Below are 17512 nucleotides of genomic sequence, written 5' to 3'. Positions count from 1 at the left end.
TAATCTGCTATTTTTAGGATTTGTTGAATAACATACCTAGGATACCATGTAGGATGTGAAGGTGTACATAGAAATAAATAAGCTAATTGCGTATTTGGTTAAAGCAAAAATCAATAGTGCTTTTCTGAAGAAAAATAGCACCAAAAATTCTGGTAGTTTACGATTTACATTCAAATGGGTTCTTCTTGTTTTCCTGATCATCTCTCCTGAAAAAAACACTGCTAGTTTGTTCTAGTATCCTTTACTGTAGTATATCAGAATTTTTCTGTGTAACCTGGAAGAGCAAGAGGTTATTATTCCTAGCTTTTACTGTAACAAACGCCGTTAGTAATGTATTGATACTGTGAAAGACTACTGGGTTAATTTGAACCACAGCCAGATTCATTTTTATGGTTATATAACGCTTCAGTAATGATTGTTTTGCATCACTTGGTAGAGATGAGTTTGACCACTGAGCTATCTGAACCTTATGGGTTTTGCTTCTTTACACTTGTGCCAGGTCAAAAGAGAGGTCAAAGAAGCAGTGAGCAAAGCAGTATGTCCCAAATCCCAGCAATAGTTCTGCACGCTTTCTCTTCTTGCATTCCCTGTGTTGTTGTAGCTCTTTTGAGAGTAGGGCTTATTCCATTTCTATTAGTGGGCATCAAAAAATAGTAAATACCACCAGCATTAGCTTAAAAATGACAAACAGGCCACTTCCAAAACATAATAAAACAAAAACCAAACAAAAATAGAGAACCACAAATGCATTCAGAGAAAATGCAAATACCTTCATTTTACTAACATTTTATGGAATAAAAACTTCAAGCTTATAAGCATAAGAATGCAAGCTATATGTTCCAGTTTTCCTTATACCTATGGTAATGCCTATCTTTTTGTTCCAAGCCCACCTGCTCCAATATGACTGAGTCAGCAGAAGTGTTTCTGTGGGTACTGTTCTGTTCTCATGAAACTGCCTCCAGTAAATGTTATCAACATCCTCTTCTCAAAGCAGCGACTGAAGGGTGAATTTTACTCTTAGATACTAAAGCAGAAAAATACTGACCTTCAGAACTTACATTTCAGAGCAAAGTTCTCTTTAAAGAAATGGTAACCATCTGCTGTACAATATATATATATATATATTGTATATATTTTGTATAGACATAGGGCACTAATAATTGAAGATGAGCTGTATCTTCATCAGACCACCAGTCGTATGTTGTCAAAGCAATCCCAGATATGAGCACAGACTGGCAGCATTACTCAACTGAGGGCAGCCCTGTGGAGAAGGACTTGGGGATCTTGATGGACAAAAAGCTGGTAGTGTGCTCTTGCAGCCTGCAAGACCAGAAAAGCTGTGAATGCCCCATCCCTGGCAGGGCTCAAGACCTGGTTGGATGGGGCCCTGGGCAGCCTGATCTGGTGGGTGACAACCCAGCCCATGGCAGAGGAGTTGGAACTGGATGATCTTTTAGGTCTCTTCTGACCTAAGCCATTCCATGATACGATTCTATGATTCTCCTAATTTGCTTCTGCAAAGAAATAGTATCATAGCTATATTAACTAAGAAATGGTGACAAATTGGGACAATTGTTTACTTCTGTCATTATATTCTTCTGTATTAAATTTCTCAGTTAAATACTCATCCATGTTAGTTTTAAAGGTGTAACTCAAACGTGTATGTGGTGAATTTTACTAGATTCCCTACTTTAACTATTCATTAATTTGTTAATAGATTTGCTAGTAATAACATCTATGCTGTGACTCAACAAAATGCTAAAGCACATACTTATATGTTATGCATGTGATTAAATGTGGAGAGCATAAGTGCTGAATTGTGTCCCTACTCAGTGATTCGTGAGTGCACATTAATCACTAAAAAATAATACACTGCAGTGAGTGTCCATGCTCCCACGGGACATTATTGCACTGAGTCAAAGAGCAAATACACACTCCTCCTGTTACCTATCAATTTTTGTGAGTCCTATTCTGTGTTGACATTATTGTGCAAACACCTTAAAGAAAGGCTTATCACTTTATTTCACCTCTGATGCCAGTTGTTAAACCTGTAACTGCAGTCTGACTTTCGATTTTCCATACTTTTAAGGGTCACATTTCCTGCAAAGGATGCCAAGTGTTTGTTTCTCAGTACAAACTGTTCTTAATCTATGTTAGGCAGGATGAAAAGTGCACAATATATGTGAATGAAAACTCCAGCACTGGCAAGTGGACCAGCATTCATGCTATTTTCTTTGACTACATCACATCTATGAGCTTCAGTAAGCAGCAGGAGGAATCTTTTCTTTTGTTTTGTTTAGGTGGATAGGAGGGAGCTTTGCAAACATTTTTCATTAGTAATTCAGTATAGGAAAAAAGAATACATTTCCTCATACGATCATGGACATAATTTTGTTGCTCCTGCTTTCATTTCATTTCATTACAGCCTTGGAACATAGCAAGGACTTTTTAATGTTAGTTACGTGTTTAGAAGCCACACAAATACTTCAGTTGCACACTACGATTTACTGAAATGTCTTTCAGAATTACTTGTGGAAATAAACAGACCATTTATACTTAGAAATGTTGGCTGGTATTGGCACAGTGTTTGGGGAAACTCAATAGCATTTTGGCTAGAGTAAACAATAAGAGAAGTGAGTGGCAGAGCTCCTTTTTATTTTTGTCAGGACAGTTGTTGGAACAGGCTCAAGCAACTTCATTGCTAATTCTAGATTCTGATTTGAAGAAGCAGAATTCAGTTCTTGAAAAAAAAAACGACTTGCTGATGTTTACCAGGGATGAGGTAATGTCAGTGCTAAAGTGTCTGAAGGCTGAATGACCCATGAGAATCATTAAAATGCTAAAACTGGAGCATATGCCAGTGGAGATGGCTTCCCTGGTAATCAGTTGCTCATTCTTTAATGTTTTTAGTAGACCGGGCTTGTCAAGCAGACTGATTATATAGTTCAGCATTTCTTGTCTTAACCTTTTGTTCTTGAGAGGTGATATTTCCTTGAAAGCAACATGAAAGGAAGAATTAAAAACAAACAGGCTGAAAACAACCTATTTTCCATTGCATAGCCAAGTCAGCAGGAAAAATAACTCCTTTAAAACTATGTTTATTTTAGCTAACACTTAATAAAGCATGCAAGTAAAAGCTCTATTCTTCCACTTAGCTACTGAAACGGTGTTCAGTTTCATTCCACCAGTTCTTCTCCTTATTTCTCATGGAAAATAAAGCTCTTGAAGCATCAAAAAATAGCATTTTTTTTTATTTGTTTAACTGTCCAAACGTAGTAAACTCTGTGCACTGTCAATGCCCACTGCAAGCCTTATAAAACCCACAAAACATACAGAGTTGAAGGAATGAGTAATGGCTTATTTTTTTGGAAGCACTTGACATGCTCTTCTGGTACGTAGCTGAGAGAGGTCCACATCCTCCCCTGCTCAATTCGGAGTCAGGTGTCCTTGTACCTGCGAGAGTGCTCTCTGCCACTCCAGTACTGGATCACTGAGGACATTTCACTGGGATCTGCGAAAGTAATTCTGCGTTGTACAAAACACTTAATTGACTCATAGCAAAGAGGCAGGAAATTGCTTTTTTTAGCAAGTCCTCTGACTGCTAAATTGCAGAGCTCTTTGTGATCTGAGTAGCATTTTGTTAATTGTGCGAAATGGAGAAAATGTTCATCATAGAAGCTGAATCTGTGAAGAAATAACTCACCGTGACAGCCTTTTAAAAAATAAGGGCCTAGCATCTCTGTGTGGCAGCTGTTTGACTTGCAGCTCTGTCTCTCAAACTGTAGTTGCTCCTCCATCTCTGTTCCTCCAAGTGAGGCAGGTTGAGACTGTCCCTACGATCATGTTAGACCTTTGATGACTGCCAGCTCTGTTGACACTCTTGGGGATCCCCTAGGTTCCCTCAGCTCATTCTAGTGTTGGAGAAGCATTGCCTGCTGAGGACCAAGTATCATTAGGATCAGATGAGACCACTGTATGGATTTTTGATCTCTCTTTTTACCTTAATAAACATCAAAAATACCCTTTCTGTGGAGACATCTTTTTGTCATCTAGCAGTACATAGACCTGCAACTGATAAAAGAATAGAACAACCTATGGAAGAGACATAGTTTTAACAGCAAGGCAACATCAACTTGCAGATTAAAACTGCCCTGTTGCTCTTCCCATTTGTATTCTCAAAACCTGGTTGCAGATATCCATGCAAAAATCCATGCCAGAAGCAAATCTGTTCAAGTGGAATGGAAAAAATGATAACCTGCATACTGAGACCTATCCCTGCTTTTCCCACCTTCAGCAATATCTTCCAAAATGACTGGAGCTTGCAGCAACCCATCATATTATTCAATATTCAATGAAACACTGGCAATAAAGATAAATTTTGATTTTAAGATGAAACTATTATTTCCATAAGAATGCCTGCTTGTTAGGAAGGAGGTGTGGGCAGTCACTTTGTGTACTGAAATGTATATTCCCTGTGCTATCAAATACTGCTAAGGGCACAAATCAGGCTCAGGCATCCTTCTCTGTTGACTGGCTTTGCATGACAAACTCATGTAACATAGATCTATGAAATAAATATTCCTAAAAATAACCCTCCCTTCTCTCTTTTTTTTTTTTCTGATGTCACTTGCAATTGTCCATCAGGAGTGAACTGTCCCATTTCTGTGTCACCCTGAATTCTGTAGCGTGCTGCTACCTCAGTTAGTGTGTCGGGCTAAAACATGATGAAATAAATTGACTTAACTTGGAAAAAACACGCTTTCTCTGCAGTTTTTAGGCCATCTTTCACTTGGCCAGAGAAAACAAATAGAAATGGCAGAGACCTGATTCATCTTGGCAATTGTCCCACTGAGAGTAGAGAGTGCTCCAGGGTGACAAAAGCATAAAAGATAGCTTTGAGGTCCTAATACAGCAGGGACTTCAGTTTCCCATTGCATATGTATAGGTGACTTCTTAGCTATAAATAAATTTGAAATTAGCTATAGCAAACACCTTCTAAAAGCAACTCTATGTCATAGTTAAACGAGTAATAAATTATGAAGTAATAGGGAACTTGCTAGTTCCTGATCCACCACAAGTGATATACAGGGTATTTAATTCACAGTGAGAAAGGTCTTTGATATGAGGATCATAAATGCAGATAAACACTTAGGATGTTTCTTTTTTTTTTTTTTTAAGAGTGAGGCAACTTTAATACTTAAAACATTCTCTCTCATTTTACTCATAATTTTTGAACTGAATTTCTTTGTATGTGTGACTCCTACACAGTAGGACAAAGCAGGCCTTTGGGAGTTCTGCTGCCGAGTCCTAGTACAAAACCATAAACTTTCATTTTTAATGAAGTTATTTTTCTTCTAGCAAAGATGCAGGGAAAGATGTCTTTAATGGATGGGCTTCTCCAGTGCAAATACAGATATCAAAATCATCAGGATCCCTGGGCTTCACTTGTGAACCTTAAATACGGTTCAAGAGTGGCAAAGAGAAACAACACTCAGGATCCACTGGCATTTGTCTTGTACAGATTATTATTATTATGTGAATAATATGTACTCATTTATTGTAGCAGTTAATTAAAAAGTTTGTGTGGGAAGCCACAGTATAAATGTATTCCTCACCACTGTCCCAGACAAAAACGTGAGGGATCACGTTATGGCTGGCTTCACGGTGTGTGGGTGAGGTGAAAACCTGGAGAGCATCTCAACTTTCCTCTCACAAAACCTGAGAGGACCAACACATGGCTGGCTCTGTTTAGGAGCACGTGGGCAAGATGGAAGTTTGGAGAGCATCCCACCTCTCTTCTGACAAAACTTTTCAGGGCTTCACTACTGACTTCAGGGCCCAGTCAGACACCACAACCACCATCCACATTGGTATCACCAAGTCCAGCCCTCTTCTCAATTCCCAGTCACTTCTACATTCTCTAGCGCTGCTTTCAGGGTGTTCTTGAGTCAGGAAGGATTTTTCCCTCTCTACTTCTGTAGCAGACTGTTGCAGCATGGCAGTGTCCTGTCAGATGGGGATTCTGCTCTGAGTCCTGCGAACAGAGCAGGTTGGTGTTTAGGATCCAAGGTGATCTGTGGTGAGGGCTATGACTTCTTCTCAGGAGAAATAACTGGGGAGAGCAGAAATCTCTGTGGCAGGGACTCCAGCACCTGTCTCTGTAGCACATGTGTATGCTGTGTGCATGCTGGCAGCCCGTCAGCTGAATTCAGGAGTGCGGGCAGGTAGCCAGGGCCTCTCTGTAAAGCGTTTAAAATTCTCCAGGCAGACATCATTTTTTATGTAGCCTTGTTCTGTGCTCACTTTTATCTGCACGAGTTATGCTGCCATTTCATTCTGGGGAGCCTCATGACACCACCACAACAAGAATAATGCCAGGGCAGGCTTTTCCCCCAGAGCATCACTTCTCCACACACTATATTATTGCTTATCTGTGCCCCTGTACCACAGTCTCTTAAATAGGAGACCACACAGTCTAGGCATTGCAAAGTGCTTGCATACTTTGTATCTAAATAGATTAAAATGGGGAAAAAGGTGAATATTATCATTTTTGCATTTTGGAGAATGAAGATGTGGATATTTTCCTGGTCAAATAAATATACATTGAAAGCACTAGAATGTTTTATTTGCTCAAAACACAGTTGAATGCTTAAAGATGAATAAATCATAATAACTCAGTCAAGATTTCTTTTGATATATGGCTTCTTGTGCCAAATCACTCTCCACAGCTTACTCTTAAATAAATTGAGCAATTGCAGCCACGAGTGACTACTTTGTAACTTCTGAGAGAATAATTGCCTTTTGCTGATTCCTAGAGCTGCTACGCTTCTATAACGGTTTTGGGTTTTGTTTTTTGCATGTAGATGTGAATGTGCTCATTATTCCAATTTAAGATTCATTAATAGAAATAGAGGCTGCTTTTGTTTATTAAAAATAAATTTGAGGGAGGATGGTGGGACTATTGCTTTTTAATGTTATATCACAGTGTAATATTTGACTCTATTAGTACATTAAATGTAATATATTTAAACAGTGGATTAATTTATGTTGGGGGAGACATCTAGAGGCCATGTACTCCAACCCTTTGCTCTATGCAGGGCTACTTTGAAAGTTAGGGCAGGTTTCTCAGCCCCATCTCAGTTTTGAAAATCTTCAAGGATGAATATTCCACAGCCTCTCTGGGATTCTTTTTTCTCAATATCTGGATGATTTTCTTGCAAGCATTGCTTTGTATCCCTTCACTCTGTGCCCATGAAGACTGTCTGGTTCTGACCTCACATATTTTCACTGCATTTAGATCCCTCTTTAGCTTTCTCTTGTCTTCCTGAGGATGTAACCATGAGAAGACCACCACCTTCCAGAGATAGTAGAAAAAGGACTCACAGTCATTGTCCTTGGATTTAACCCACCCATCTCTACAAGCCTACCATATTCAGCTGGTTTAAACGATCCCTTCCTCATTCTGTCTAGATGTACAGCTGAAAGGCGCAGCTCAGGCACTTGGGTGAATCTCTACAGTTGCTGTAGGGCATCCAGGATCCTGGCGCCAGGCAAGCAGCAAATTTCTGAGACAGCAGAGGAGTGTCTTTGTCTCCACAGAAGGGAATATCCAACTGTTACTATCCATTCCTTCCCTTCAGTGTCCTGTGGATCCGGCTCAGGCACCTTACAGCCCTTGTAAGTGACTACCTGCTACCCTCCATCCTTGTGGGGGCCTTTGTCCATCCCTTAGCAGTGGTGGTCTCTGTCTCTCTCTCCTTCAGCAAAAGATGAGGCCTGCAGAGTCTCTGTGGAGAACCATTACCAACCTTTGGACCATTACTGATCTGCTACAGTTATTTCTGACCTGCAAACTGCATGAGACACCAGAGAGTAAGATATCTCACATGTAGGTATTGCCATTTAGTAGGAGGAGCTCCTGCTGCTTACGTTGTAGCAGGCAGAAGAAATATTTGTGATTTCTAGTTTACAACCAGATCCATTTTTCAGTCCAATGGCAAGTGCAAGTGAACTTGTTTGTGTAGTGTAATGACTGTACATCTGATACATCTGATGAGTTCCTTAGAAATATATCATTTGAAGGAAAGTTGAAAATATCATTGGTTCTGTCCTGGTCTTTTCCTCCCAGCAGGTTTGCAGTGTTAATTTAGAGACATCATCATCTCTCAGATTCAGAACACTTTGACATCATTTCTTCTAGGTTTTTGACAGTGTAGACATGGTCAACAGTGCTATTATTTCAACACTAAACTGATGTGTTTCCAATGAACCTGCATTTATAATGCTGAATTTAATTTGAGGCATCTTAAGTATCTGTGATTTTTTTTTAAGTACAATCAATTACAATAATTGAACCTAGAAGCCACAAGAGCATGGGGCACTACAGCAAGATCTTGTTCTGAATTCCGAAGAGGAAGTCAGAAAGAAATAGGGTTTGTAACTGTTATTTTCCTAAGGCTTTCCATAGGGAAAAGGCATTTTTAAAGTATTACATTGAATCACTTCAGAGCAAGATGTGTTGCTAACTTTCCGAACACCTAATTTTTTTTTTTCCACAGGGTTGCCTCTTTCTCTGTTTTTAGCCTGCATATTACATTCTTATGAGAGTTACGTAAAAGGAGTATACTTTAGATGGTAACTTCTAAAATAATACACACTTATAAGTGCTTGTTAATCACGGGACAATTCTCATTAGTAATGCTAATACAGATTAATGTTAGTATGAATCTAAAATGTGTCATAGTGATAATCATGTTTTTCTTCCTGGTCCACCAAAAAGTGATCAGATCAGTGTTTCTGTTAACGTCCCATGATGACATCAGTAAAAGGAATAAAAAAGAGAAACAAGAGTTGAACCATTCTGTCTGAAGTCCTCATAAAAGTATAACTTTTCTTGTAGGGTTGTTATCCCTCATTTAGTTTTGATTCAGAGGTATGAAATAGATTATGCATTCACGGGGTTCTGCATTACTTAAACGACTGTTACTTTTAGTTGCAAATTTTGCTAAGGTAATATTGCTTCTTTTGTTGATGCCAATACTTCCTTTAACCAGGGAAAGGTTTTTAAACATTTTTCTGTTTTTCTTTTTTTGGAGATGCAATGCAGTCTGAAAGAAAACATATTAGTAGGGATATTGTAATGTTTTCAGAATCATTCTGAGGTGTATCTTCCTTTATTTAATGTTTCCTTGTATTCAAAATTGAAAGGAGGCAATATTCATTTGATATGGTATGATAAATACATTGATGCACTATAAAAGTATTTGATAAGTGGTGAACACGATTCATCTTTATTTCATTAAAGCTCATTCTTTCAACAAATATGTTTTATTTATGCTCTTGTTATCTCAATGGGAATGGTGAATTAAGGTACAGGATGGTAAGAGAATACTCTCACTAAAAAAAAAAACCCACAAAGCAGATGAATCATTAGCAACTTCTGTTTTGACATTAAACTAGTGTGAAAGTTCAACTGTGAATATGTGAAATTGGATATCGGACAACAGCAGTCTAATGAAGTCTTGAAGAAACATAATTGGACAAGCCTGGGACAGCTCATCAGAATCCAATGAAATGAACTGACAAGTCAGCCTTCCTGCTGGGTGCTGCTTGTTGGAAGCTGTGGCAAAAGGTTGTTCGTGAAGGGGGGGGGGGGGAGAGGGGAGGGGAGCAGAGGGTCTGACAGCCTGCAAGGAGTGATTGAAAGGCATTACGAAGCTCCTCTGCTTTCAGCAGTGCCGGAGACACTAAGAACTGATAAGTCTTGATATTTGCTATGTGAACAGTGAGCTTTTGAATGGACTTTGCCATTGTGAATGAGTTCAGTACTGCTCTGGCACAGCACATGTGCAGGGTTGAGCAGGAGCTGGAAGGGCTGGCGGTCCCTCTGGTCCTGCTGCTCTCCTCAAAGTTCAGATATTTCAGGGCTGGTTTGATGAGTAGCTTCCTACTGTTGATGCCACTTAGCCTGAAGTGAGACTCAGAAAGGAGCCACTGATCTTAGGTTGCTTCTGAGTATTTCCGGGAGCTGAAATTATATCAGATATTAGACAATACAATCCCTAGGTATCCTTTAAAAAGTAAAACAAAATATAATGATGCTGGTGAGAATGGTGTGCAGATTTAGCTTCCTGTAGGTTGAAACTATTGCAAACTGTACCTGACTGCTGTGAATGAAGAAACAGGGTAATGCTGTAATGATAAACCTTTAGCTTATGATGATTTGTACCACACAACAGCCTAAAACAAAAATCCTGAGATGAGTATAAGGGAAAGTAAATACAGATGTATAATGAATAGGATCCTTCAAGTGAAAGCAATTAAAATTCCTTCTACACAATTTGTGTGGTCTGTGGGGAAGCAGCAATGCTTAGCATGGAGCAGTGCAGATAGCAGTGCCTCAGAGGTGCCTGCCATTTGAACAAAAGTGACACAGCAGTCAGAAGACAAAAAGCCAGGAACTCACCTACTGATTCACATCAAGATATCTAACCTCTTTTCTCTTCAGTACTGTATTTCTTTCAGAGCGGATGCAAGGTACACTTTATGGGATGACTCTGTCTAAGGACCATTTCTTTTCAATCATCAGTGCACGAGTAAGGGTCAAAAAAAAGCTTTCTTAATACTTTTGTAAGCTTACATATATATATATATATACACATATATATATATATATATGCCCCGTATGTATTTGACACATATTCTTTTGAATATTGCAATAATCTTGCAACCAAAATGTTTCATTTGTTAGTTGTAATAGTGTTCTGGGCTAGGAGGGTTTAGGAGGGTAGGGATTTATCTCAGAGACGATCACTGGCAGGGGTTGCACATGAGCACAAGGGTTTGTGGTTGGCACAGCCAAAAGGTGATATTCTGCTCTTATAATCTTTAGGATCACTGGATTTCTAGGACATAAAAAGCAGATAAAATGCAGAGACGAAATCCCAACACAGTTTGGAACTGTAAAATCAAGATGAAGTTCTTCCTTTCTGACAACTTTAAAGCACAGTAGAAATCCTTGTTAAATTCTGCCTTGAATTTTACACTGACTCCTGATTTGAGTGTTCTGTAATTCTGGACCTGGGAATTATTTGTCTTCAATTGCATTACATTTCAGCAGTGGTTTAAGGTTTAGTAAACAAATGTGAATAGACAGGAGAAAATAGTATCCAGCTCACTTTCCTATCACTATTTTAACAATATAATTGTAAGTGGAGTAGAAAGCAGTCAGAACATCTTTATCATTCAGTACCATAGAGAGGTCTGAACACTGTCATTCAGCAGATCCTTTTAAGTCAGTAGGTATCAATTTCACAGATGCATTTTTTCTATAGTAGAATTATTTTACTTCACTTCTTTTGGCTTCTCTGTAAGTTTTTGAAATTGTGTTAGAGGTTAGCACTTCCTAAACTTGAAAAGATTTTATGAGAATTAATTCTAGTCCTTGTTAAACCACTCTAAAAGAGTATTGCATGCAGAACATGCAGAGAATTCAGATGTCTTTTTTTTTTTTTTTTTTGTGAGATGGAATAGGCATATATATAAAAATGTGATGTAAAGATATGTTATTACCCTATGCTGCTCTGAGAAGCTTTCTGCATATTCGTAGTCCATTTTTGGAGCAACTAAAAATTTGAACATTAGTTATGACAGAAATCACAGAATCATAGAATGGCCTGGGTTGAAAAGGACCACAATGATCATTGAGTTTCAACCCCCCTGCTATGTGCAGGGTCGCCAACCACCAGACCAGGCTGCCCAGAGCCACATCCAGCCTGGCCTTGAATGCCTCCAGGGATGGGGCATCCACAACCTCCTTGGGCAACCTGTTACAGTGCGTCACCACCCTCTGAGTGAAAAACCTCCTCTAACCTAACCCTCCCCTGTCTCAGTTTAAAATCATTCCCCCTTGTCCTCTTACTATCCACCCTCGTAAACAGCTATTCCCCTCCTGTTTATATGGTCCCTTCAAGTACGGGAAGGACACAATGAGGTCTCCCTGGAGCCTTCTCTTCTCCAAGCTAAACAAGCCCAGTTCCCTCAACCTTTCCTCATAGGAGAGGTGCTCCAGCCCTCTGATCATCTTAGTGGCCCTCTTCTGGACTGATTCCAAGAGCTCCATATGTTCACATGTATATGTGTATATGTTTATAAATATATATAAGCACAGCAAGCTGTAGTGAAAGAAATGTGAAACAATTGTGTTTTGATTGATATCAACTGACATCTGTTAGAAGCTTTTTTTGAATTCTGAGGAAGCTTTGCATTGACACTGTGTTCTGAGTTCGTGCTCCTGCCACATGTGGTCACGTAACAGTACTCTATGGACTGGATCAGAGTTAATTTGGCTAATGCTAGGGAAGTGCCTTGACTATAAGGACCTGCTTCCTGCTGTGTTATTTATTCTATTTCTGCGCCAGTTTTAATTTACTGTTTCAGTGCCTTAGCTCCCAGCTGGGAGCTTAAAAAACAACTAAAGGTTAAATCTTTGGCTTAATGTAATTGATACCTCTCACTTCCTCAAGAGAAAAACAGAAACAAAAACAAAAACAAAGACAAAACGCTCAAATCTTTTATTCCCTATGGGTTTTTTTTTTGTTTGTTTGTTTTGTTTTGTTTTTCTGCATGTGAGGCTCTCCTATTGCTCCCATATTTTGACTTCCTTAGCAGAAATCACTCCACATCTGACTATGCTTAAGATTCTCAATCAGACTGCCCCTGTTTAGGTGAGATCTCAAACCACTAAATCAGTCGATCAATATAGTGTTTATCTGTGAAAGTGAAGAAAAAAAATAAAGCAACTCTGAGACATAAAGATATTTTAAGGCATAAGATTGGGATCATAACTTTCCAATGAATGAGAGGCAAGCAGCAGGGGAAAGGAAAGACATGTAGAGAGGGAAAGGTGACAATTTTGCTGAGGAATGCTTGTGTCATTTTCCTTAGGGAGGAGAGGAACAGAGTGGGGAGATGTGGGAGGAGAGCGGTGTGAAGAGGCTCTTTGGGTACCATGGAGATGGGTACAGTGTAAAAATCTGTATACTGTAGATAAGTAAGTGGGAGGTTGATATCAAACTCCTACCAGCCAGAAACTGTCTTTGTACAGGGTAAACATGCTACAGGCTGGAGAGAAAGAAGCACTGTTTTAGCCTCTTCCGTGCCAGTTGCCTACTTCACATTTAAAAGAGTAGAGGAAAGGGACGAGCAAATATTTTTCAAGCTTGTGCCTTTCAGTGTGACTGTTCTCTTATCTGTATCAGGTCTACCAGGAATGTAAAAATTGTGTTCCAGGGTGTTTCTTTTCACAAGGAAATTGTCTTGCTCCTCCAGACCTGCTTTTTTTTTCTGTCTCTCCTTTCAGTTTCAGCCTTAATTTGATTAACTGGGTGCTCATAATAAATTCATAATGCTTCTCCATGGTTCATGAATGTGAGGAAGAAAATGTGACAGATTCACTAGGAACTAAGTGTTATTTTATGTCTGAGTAAGACAGGGTGTTTTCAAGATTCAGTCTTTGTGTTACACTGCTTTGAAAGACTGTCTCTGCTCATTTTAGGATTTCTTTGTTCTCTGCTTCTAATTTTTATGCTTTCAGTGCCTGTAAGACCATGCTGTTATTTATATCCATGGCCAAAATGAAAATGCTATAGTTTGGAAGTATTACGATACACTCCTGAGTACCACTGGATTTTTTCTTTTTAAAATTCAAGAAACACTAGAAAATGATGAGTGTAGTTTTCAGGATGTTGTTTTTCATGCTGTTGATTCTTCTTAAAATACATGCTTCCTGCTGTCTAAATGTGAGTAAGGGAAGCTAATACTTCAGTTCAAGTCGTACTCTATCCCCTCATAGAATCATAGAATCATGGAATTGCTCAGGTTGGAAAAGACCTTAAAGATCATCATGTCCAACCACAACCTAACCATACTACCCTAACTCTCTGCTAAATCATGTCCCTGAGCACCACATCCAAATGGTTTTTAAATATATTCAAGGATGGTGACTCAAGCACCTCCCTGGGGAGCCTATGCCAGTGATTAACAACCCTTTCTGTAAAGAAGTGTGTTTCCTGATATCCAACCTAAACTTACCCCGGCACAACTTGAGGCCATTTGCTCTCCTCCTGTCACCTATCACCAGTAAGAAGAGACCAACCCCACTCTCACTGTAAGCACCTTTCAGATATTGGAAGAGAGCAATAAGGTCTCCCCTCAACCTCCTTTTCCCCAGACTAAACAGTCCCAGTCTCTCCTTGTAGGGCATATTCTTCAAGCCCTTCACAAGCCTTGTTGCCCTTCTTTGGACCTGCTCCAGCACCTCAATGTCCTTTCTGTACTGAGGTGCCCAAAACTGAACATGGTACTCAAGGTGGGGCCTCACCAATGCTGAGTACAGACGCAGGATGACTTCCCTAGTCCTGCTCACCACACCATTCCTGATACAAGCCAGGAGGCCACTGGCCTTCTTGGCCACCTGGGCACACTGCTGGCTCATATTCAGCCGACTGTCCATCAGTACACCAAGGTCCCTTTCTGTAGTAGTTGTACTTGAAGGAAGGACAGTTTTGTGACTGCTTCAAGTTAAAAGAATTTCTACATGGTGAAGCAGTGTACTTGCTGACAGGTCTTCTGAGTACCAAAGGAGATGACAGTGGGTGGTATTCTTCTATTAGGAGCATGCATAAATTCAGGATTATCAGCAATGCATGCATGTGCAGCTAAAACAACTATCCTTTGCCCCACAGGGACAGCAGGATGTGAGTCTTCTTCTGTAGCCCCGTGCTCAGAGGCATGGGCCTGGGCTTTGGCTCCGAGGGAGTAAACTTAAGTACTCTGGAAGCTGTTTAAACAGAGTTGCAGCAGAGTGAAGGAAAAGAGCAGGATGCATTTCAGTAGATAGCAGTAAACCTGTCACAGAATCATTGAATGGCTGAGGTTGGCAGGGACTTCTGGATCCCTCTTCCCTCAGGCCCTTGAGGGACTTCCAGATTCTGGAGTTCTCCAAAACTGAAGCTCTGGGGAGATGATCTCCCTCCTCTGGGGAGGACTCAGAAGGTCCATCTGGGTGCGTCAGCTTGACTGTTGCAGCAGGTGGTCACTGTGCTTGTTTCAGTAGAGTGCTGCATCCTTCTGCTCCCAGGGGAGAAGAAAGTAGTCTGCCTTGTGCCCTCTCTGCACACACCACCACAGTAAAGTGGGGACTGGTGGCTCCAGGCAGCTCTCTCGCCCTGGCTTCTCCTGGGCGCTTGAACTGCCTCTCACAGAGCAATCTCCTACACCACTGCAGAACAAGGCATCAGTGGTGCTGTTTGCTTCAGAAAATGACCAGAATTATTTCGGCAAACGTTATGTTTAAATGGTTTGTCTGCAGTAGAATTTCAAGGAACTTTGGGGGAAACTCTACTCCCTGTGGCTTTGTGTCCAGCACCACAGCTTCCTGTGCGCAGACTGGCTCTTCAAGTTAAAATGTCAATAAAAGCTCAGCTTTGCAATGGCACCGTGTCCACATGTGTGCTTTCAGGAGTAAGCACAGTGCAGCAAATTTCTTAAGACTTTAATTTGATGTGCTGGAGGATGGCTGAGCAGAAGAGCTGGCCCCATGGGGGTTACCACAGTGTGCTTTGGGTGAGGCCCACAGAGCAGGCTGAGGCCTGCAGTGCTGCTGCAGGGCACCACATCTCTGACTCTCATCCCTAACTGCTAAACTCGGCCAAACAGCAACAGCAGTCTTCACGATGAATAAAAATATTGCTAGGCCATAAAGTACTCTCCTTCCTGAATTCTGAAACTTAACACAAGCTGTGGCGGCGCCTAAGGTTTTCTCGCTGGTTAGAGGGCCAGCATTTCGATACTGAGGTTATGTTGGTCTCCTGTTTATAGAAACTATTTTTGGTTTTTGAGATTTTCAGACTGAAAAGGGTACACGCTAACCTCCAAGGGGAAATTTATAGAGGACATCTTAGAACATAGCTTTTAATTGGATTTTTCTCTGAAATAGCAAAGGAAAAGCCATTAAGGTTTAAGGTACGGTTTTACAGATGCTGTTAACATTGTAGAAGGTGTTAATTACAGATTTAAAAGTCAGATTGAAGTTAGGTCTTGCATGCTATAAGCACAGGTTGCTGCTGATAGGAGCACCAAAGCTGTACCACAAGAAGTGACTTCAGTGTGTAAATCTGTGAAGAAGGATGGGGCTCCCCCACCCAGAATAAAGGGCCTGTGGTGGTGGGAAGCTTCTGTGGCCTTTCTCATAGGCATCTCAGCACAGTGGTCATGATGAACTACAAGCATAGCATCTTGTCTGTCTCCATTCCCTTGAGCTTCCTATTCAAGCTTCAAGGGTTTTCTGTTACTTACTGGAAATAGGCATCTGAGAAGTGAAGCACTGTGCTCTGGAGTTTGGTGTTGAGTGATTTATAACAAACTGGACCTCCTAGCCCCAGGGCCTAAAATCATTGTAAAATCAGCATAAAATCAGGAATAGGGGTGTCACTGGCTGATAACGTGTTGTCTTTCTAAGTTGAGCACATTAACTTATATGTTTATATTATTTTACTCATTTTTTCAATATTGCAGTCTATGGGAGAGGGTGACACTACCTTTATGGGCTGTAGTATGCAGCTTACCTTATAAGATTCTTCTCAGTGTGTGATTCCTAGTGAGTGAGGCTCAAATTTGTACTGTGCAATAGTTATTTTGCATCCAGAATGAAAGCACAAAGCTCGATTACATATGCACTCCAGCAATCTTCATGTGATGTTAAAAGTAAACATACTTTAATGCCTGTTTCTTTGTTGCCACAGGTGCTGCCTGGCATACTGCAGAAGCATTGCTGTATTTTACCTGACCGGAACACAGGTAAACTTCTTTCTTAATGACTTAATATTGGATTATGGTTTGGAGAAATACAAACACACATTGAATAATGTGGAGAAGTCTTCTTTGCTACTTTCAGTCACCAAAGTCTACTCTAGAGAGTGATAGCTTGGATTCTTTGTTTAAATCATCTGGCTTCAATTGAAGATTTTGTTTTCTGTTAGCTCTCTGGAGCTATTGCTTATAAAGGTATTTATGTGAATTTCTGAATTGTCTAATGTCAATTATAAAATTACAATTCTGTTGAGATAAGAGGTTTAATACTGGAATCTGAAATCTGGTCCTCTTGATTCACAGAGGTGTTAAGCTGTAAGTTGTATGTGTAGCAGGGTTAGAATATAAGACAACTCAAGCACATTTAGATATGAAAACAGATGTTATTTCTATTGCTTCTATGTGACTGCTAAAGTATTTCTATGCTTACCTACTGTATAGTTGGGAGTTGCCAGCAGGTGCAAAGTAAATAATTGCTGTGTTCCACTTTCTCTGTTTCCTCCATTTATGGTGTTTAAATCTTTGGCAGAAAGCAGGAGAAGAAAAGTTCAGAATAGATGTTTTGGGGATATTTCAGTTCCTTCCTAGCCAAGGGGAATGACTGAATTTCTAGCAGGTTTCAGATGCTGTTTCTGGATCCCAG

The 17512-nt window shown here is 40.1% G+C and overlaps 1 protein-coding gene across 2 annotated transcripts in view; it reads left to right on the top strand.

The window, feature by feature from the left end:
* The window catches only part of DLGAP2 (DLG associated protein 2), a 456527-nt gene that overhangs the window by 61038 nt on the left and 377977 nt on the right, over nt 1–17512 (top strand). For both annotated transcript variants that reach the window (XM_025149071.3, XM_025149074.3), the window contains exon 2: nt 16803–16857. In XM_025149071.3, the coding sequence (XP_025004839.3) occupies nt 16803–16857 (55 nt within the window). The remainder of the gene's footprint in view (nt 1–16802; nt 16858–17512) is intronic.

The sequence above is a fragment of the Gallus gallus genome, chromosome 3, assembly GCF_016699485.2.
Source record: "Gallus gallus isolate bGalGal1 chromosome 3, bGalGal1.mat.broiler.GRCg7b, whole genome shotgun sequence".
NCBI lineage: Eukaryota > Metazoa > Chordata > Aves > Galliformes > Phasianidae > Gallus > Gallus gallus.
The sequence above is the reverse complement of the archived record's forward strand: the minus strand, read 5'-3'. Positions and strand labels throughout refer to the sequence as shown.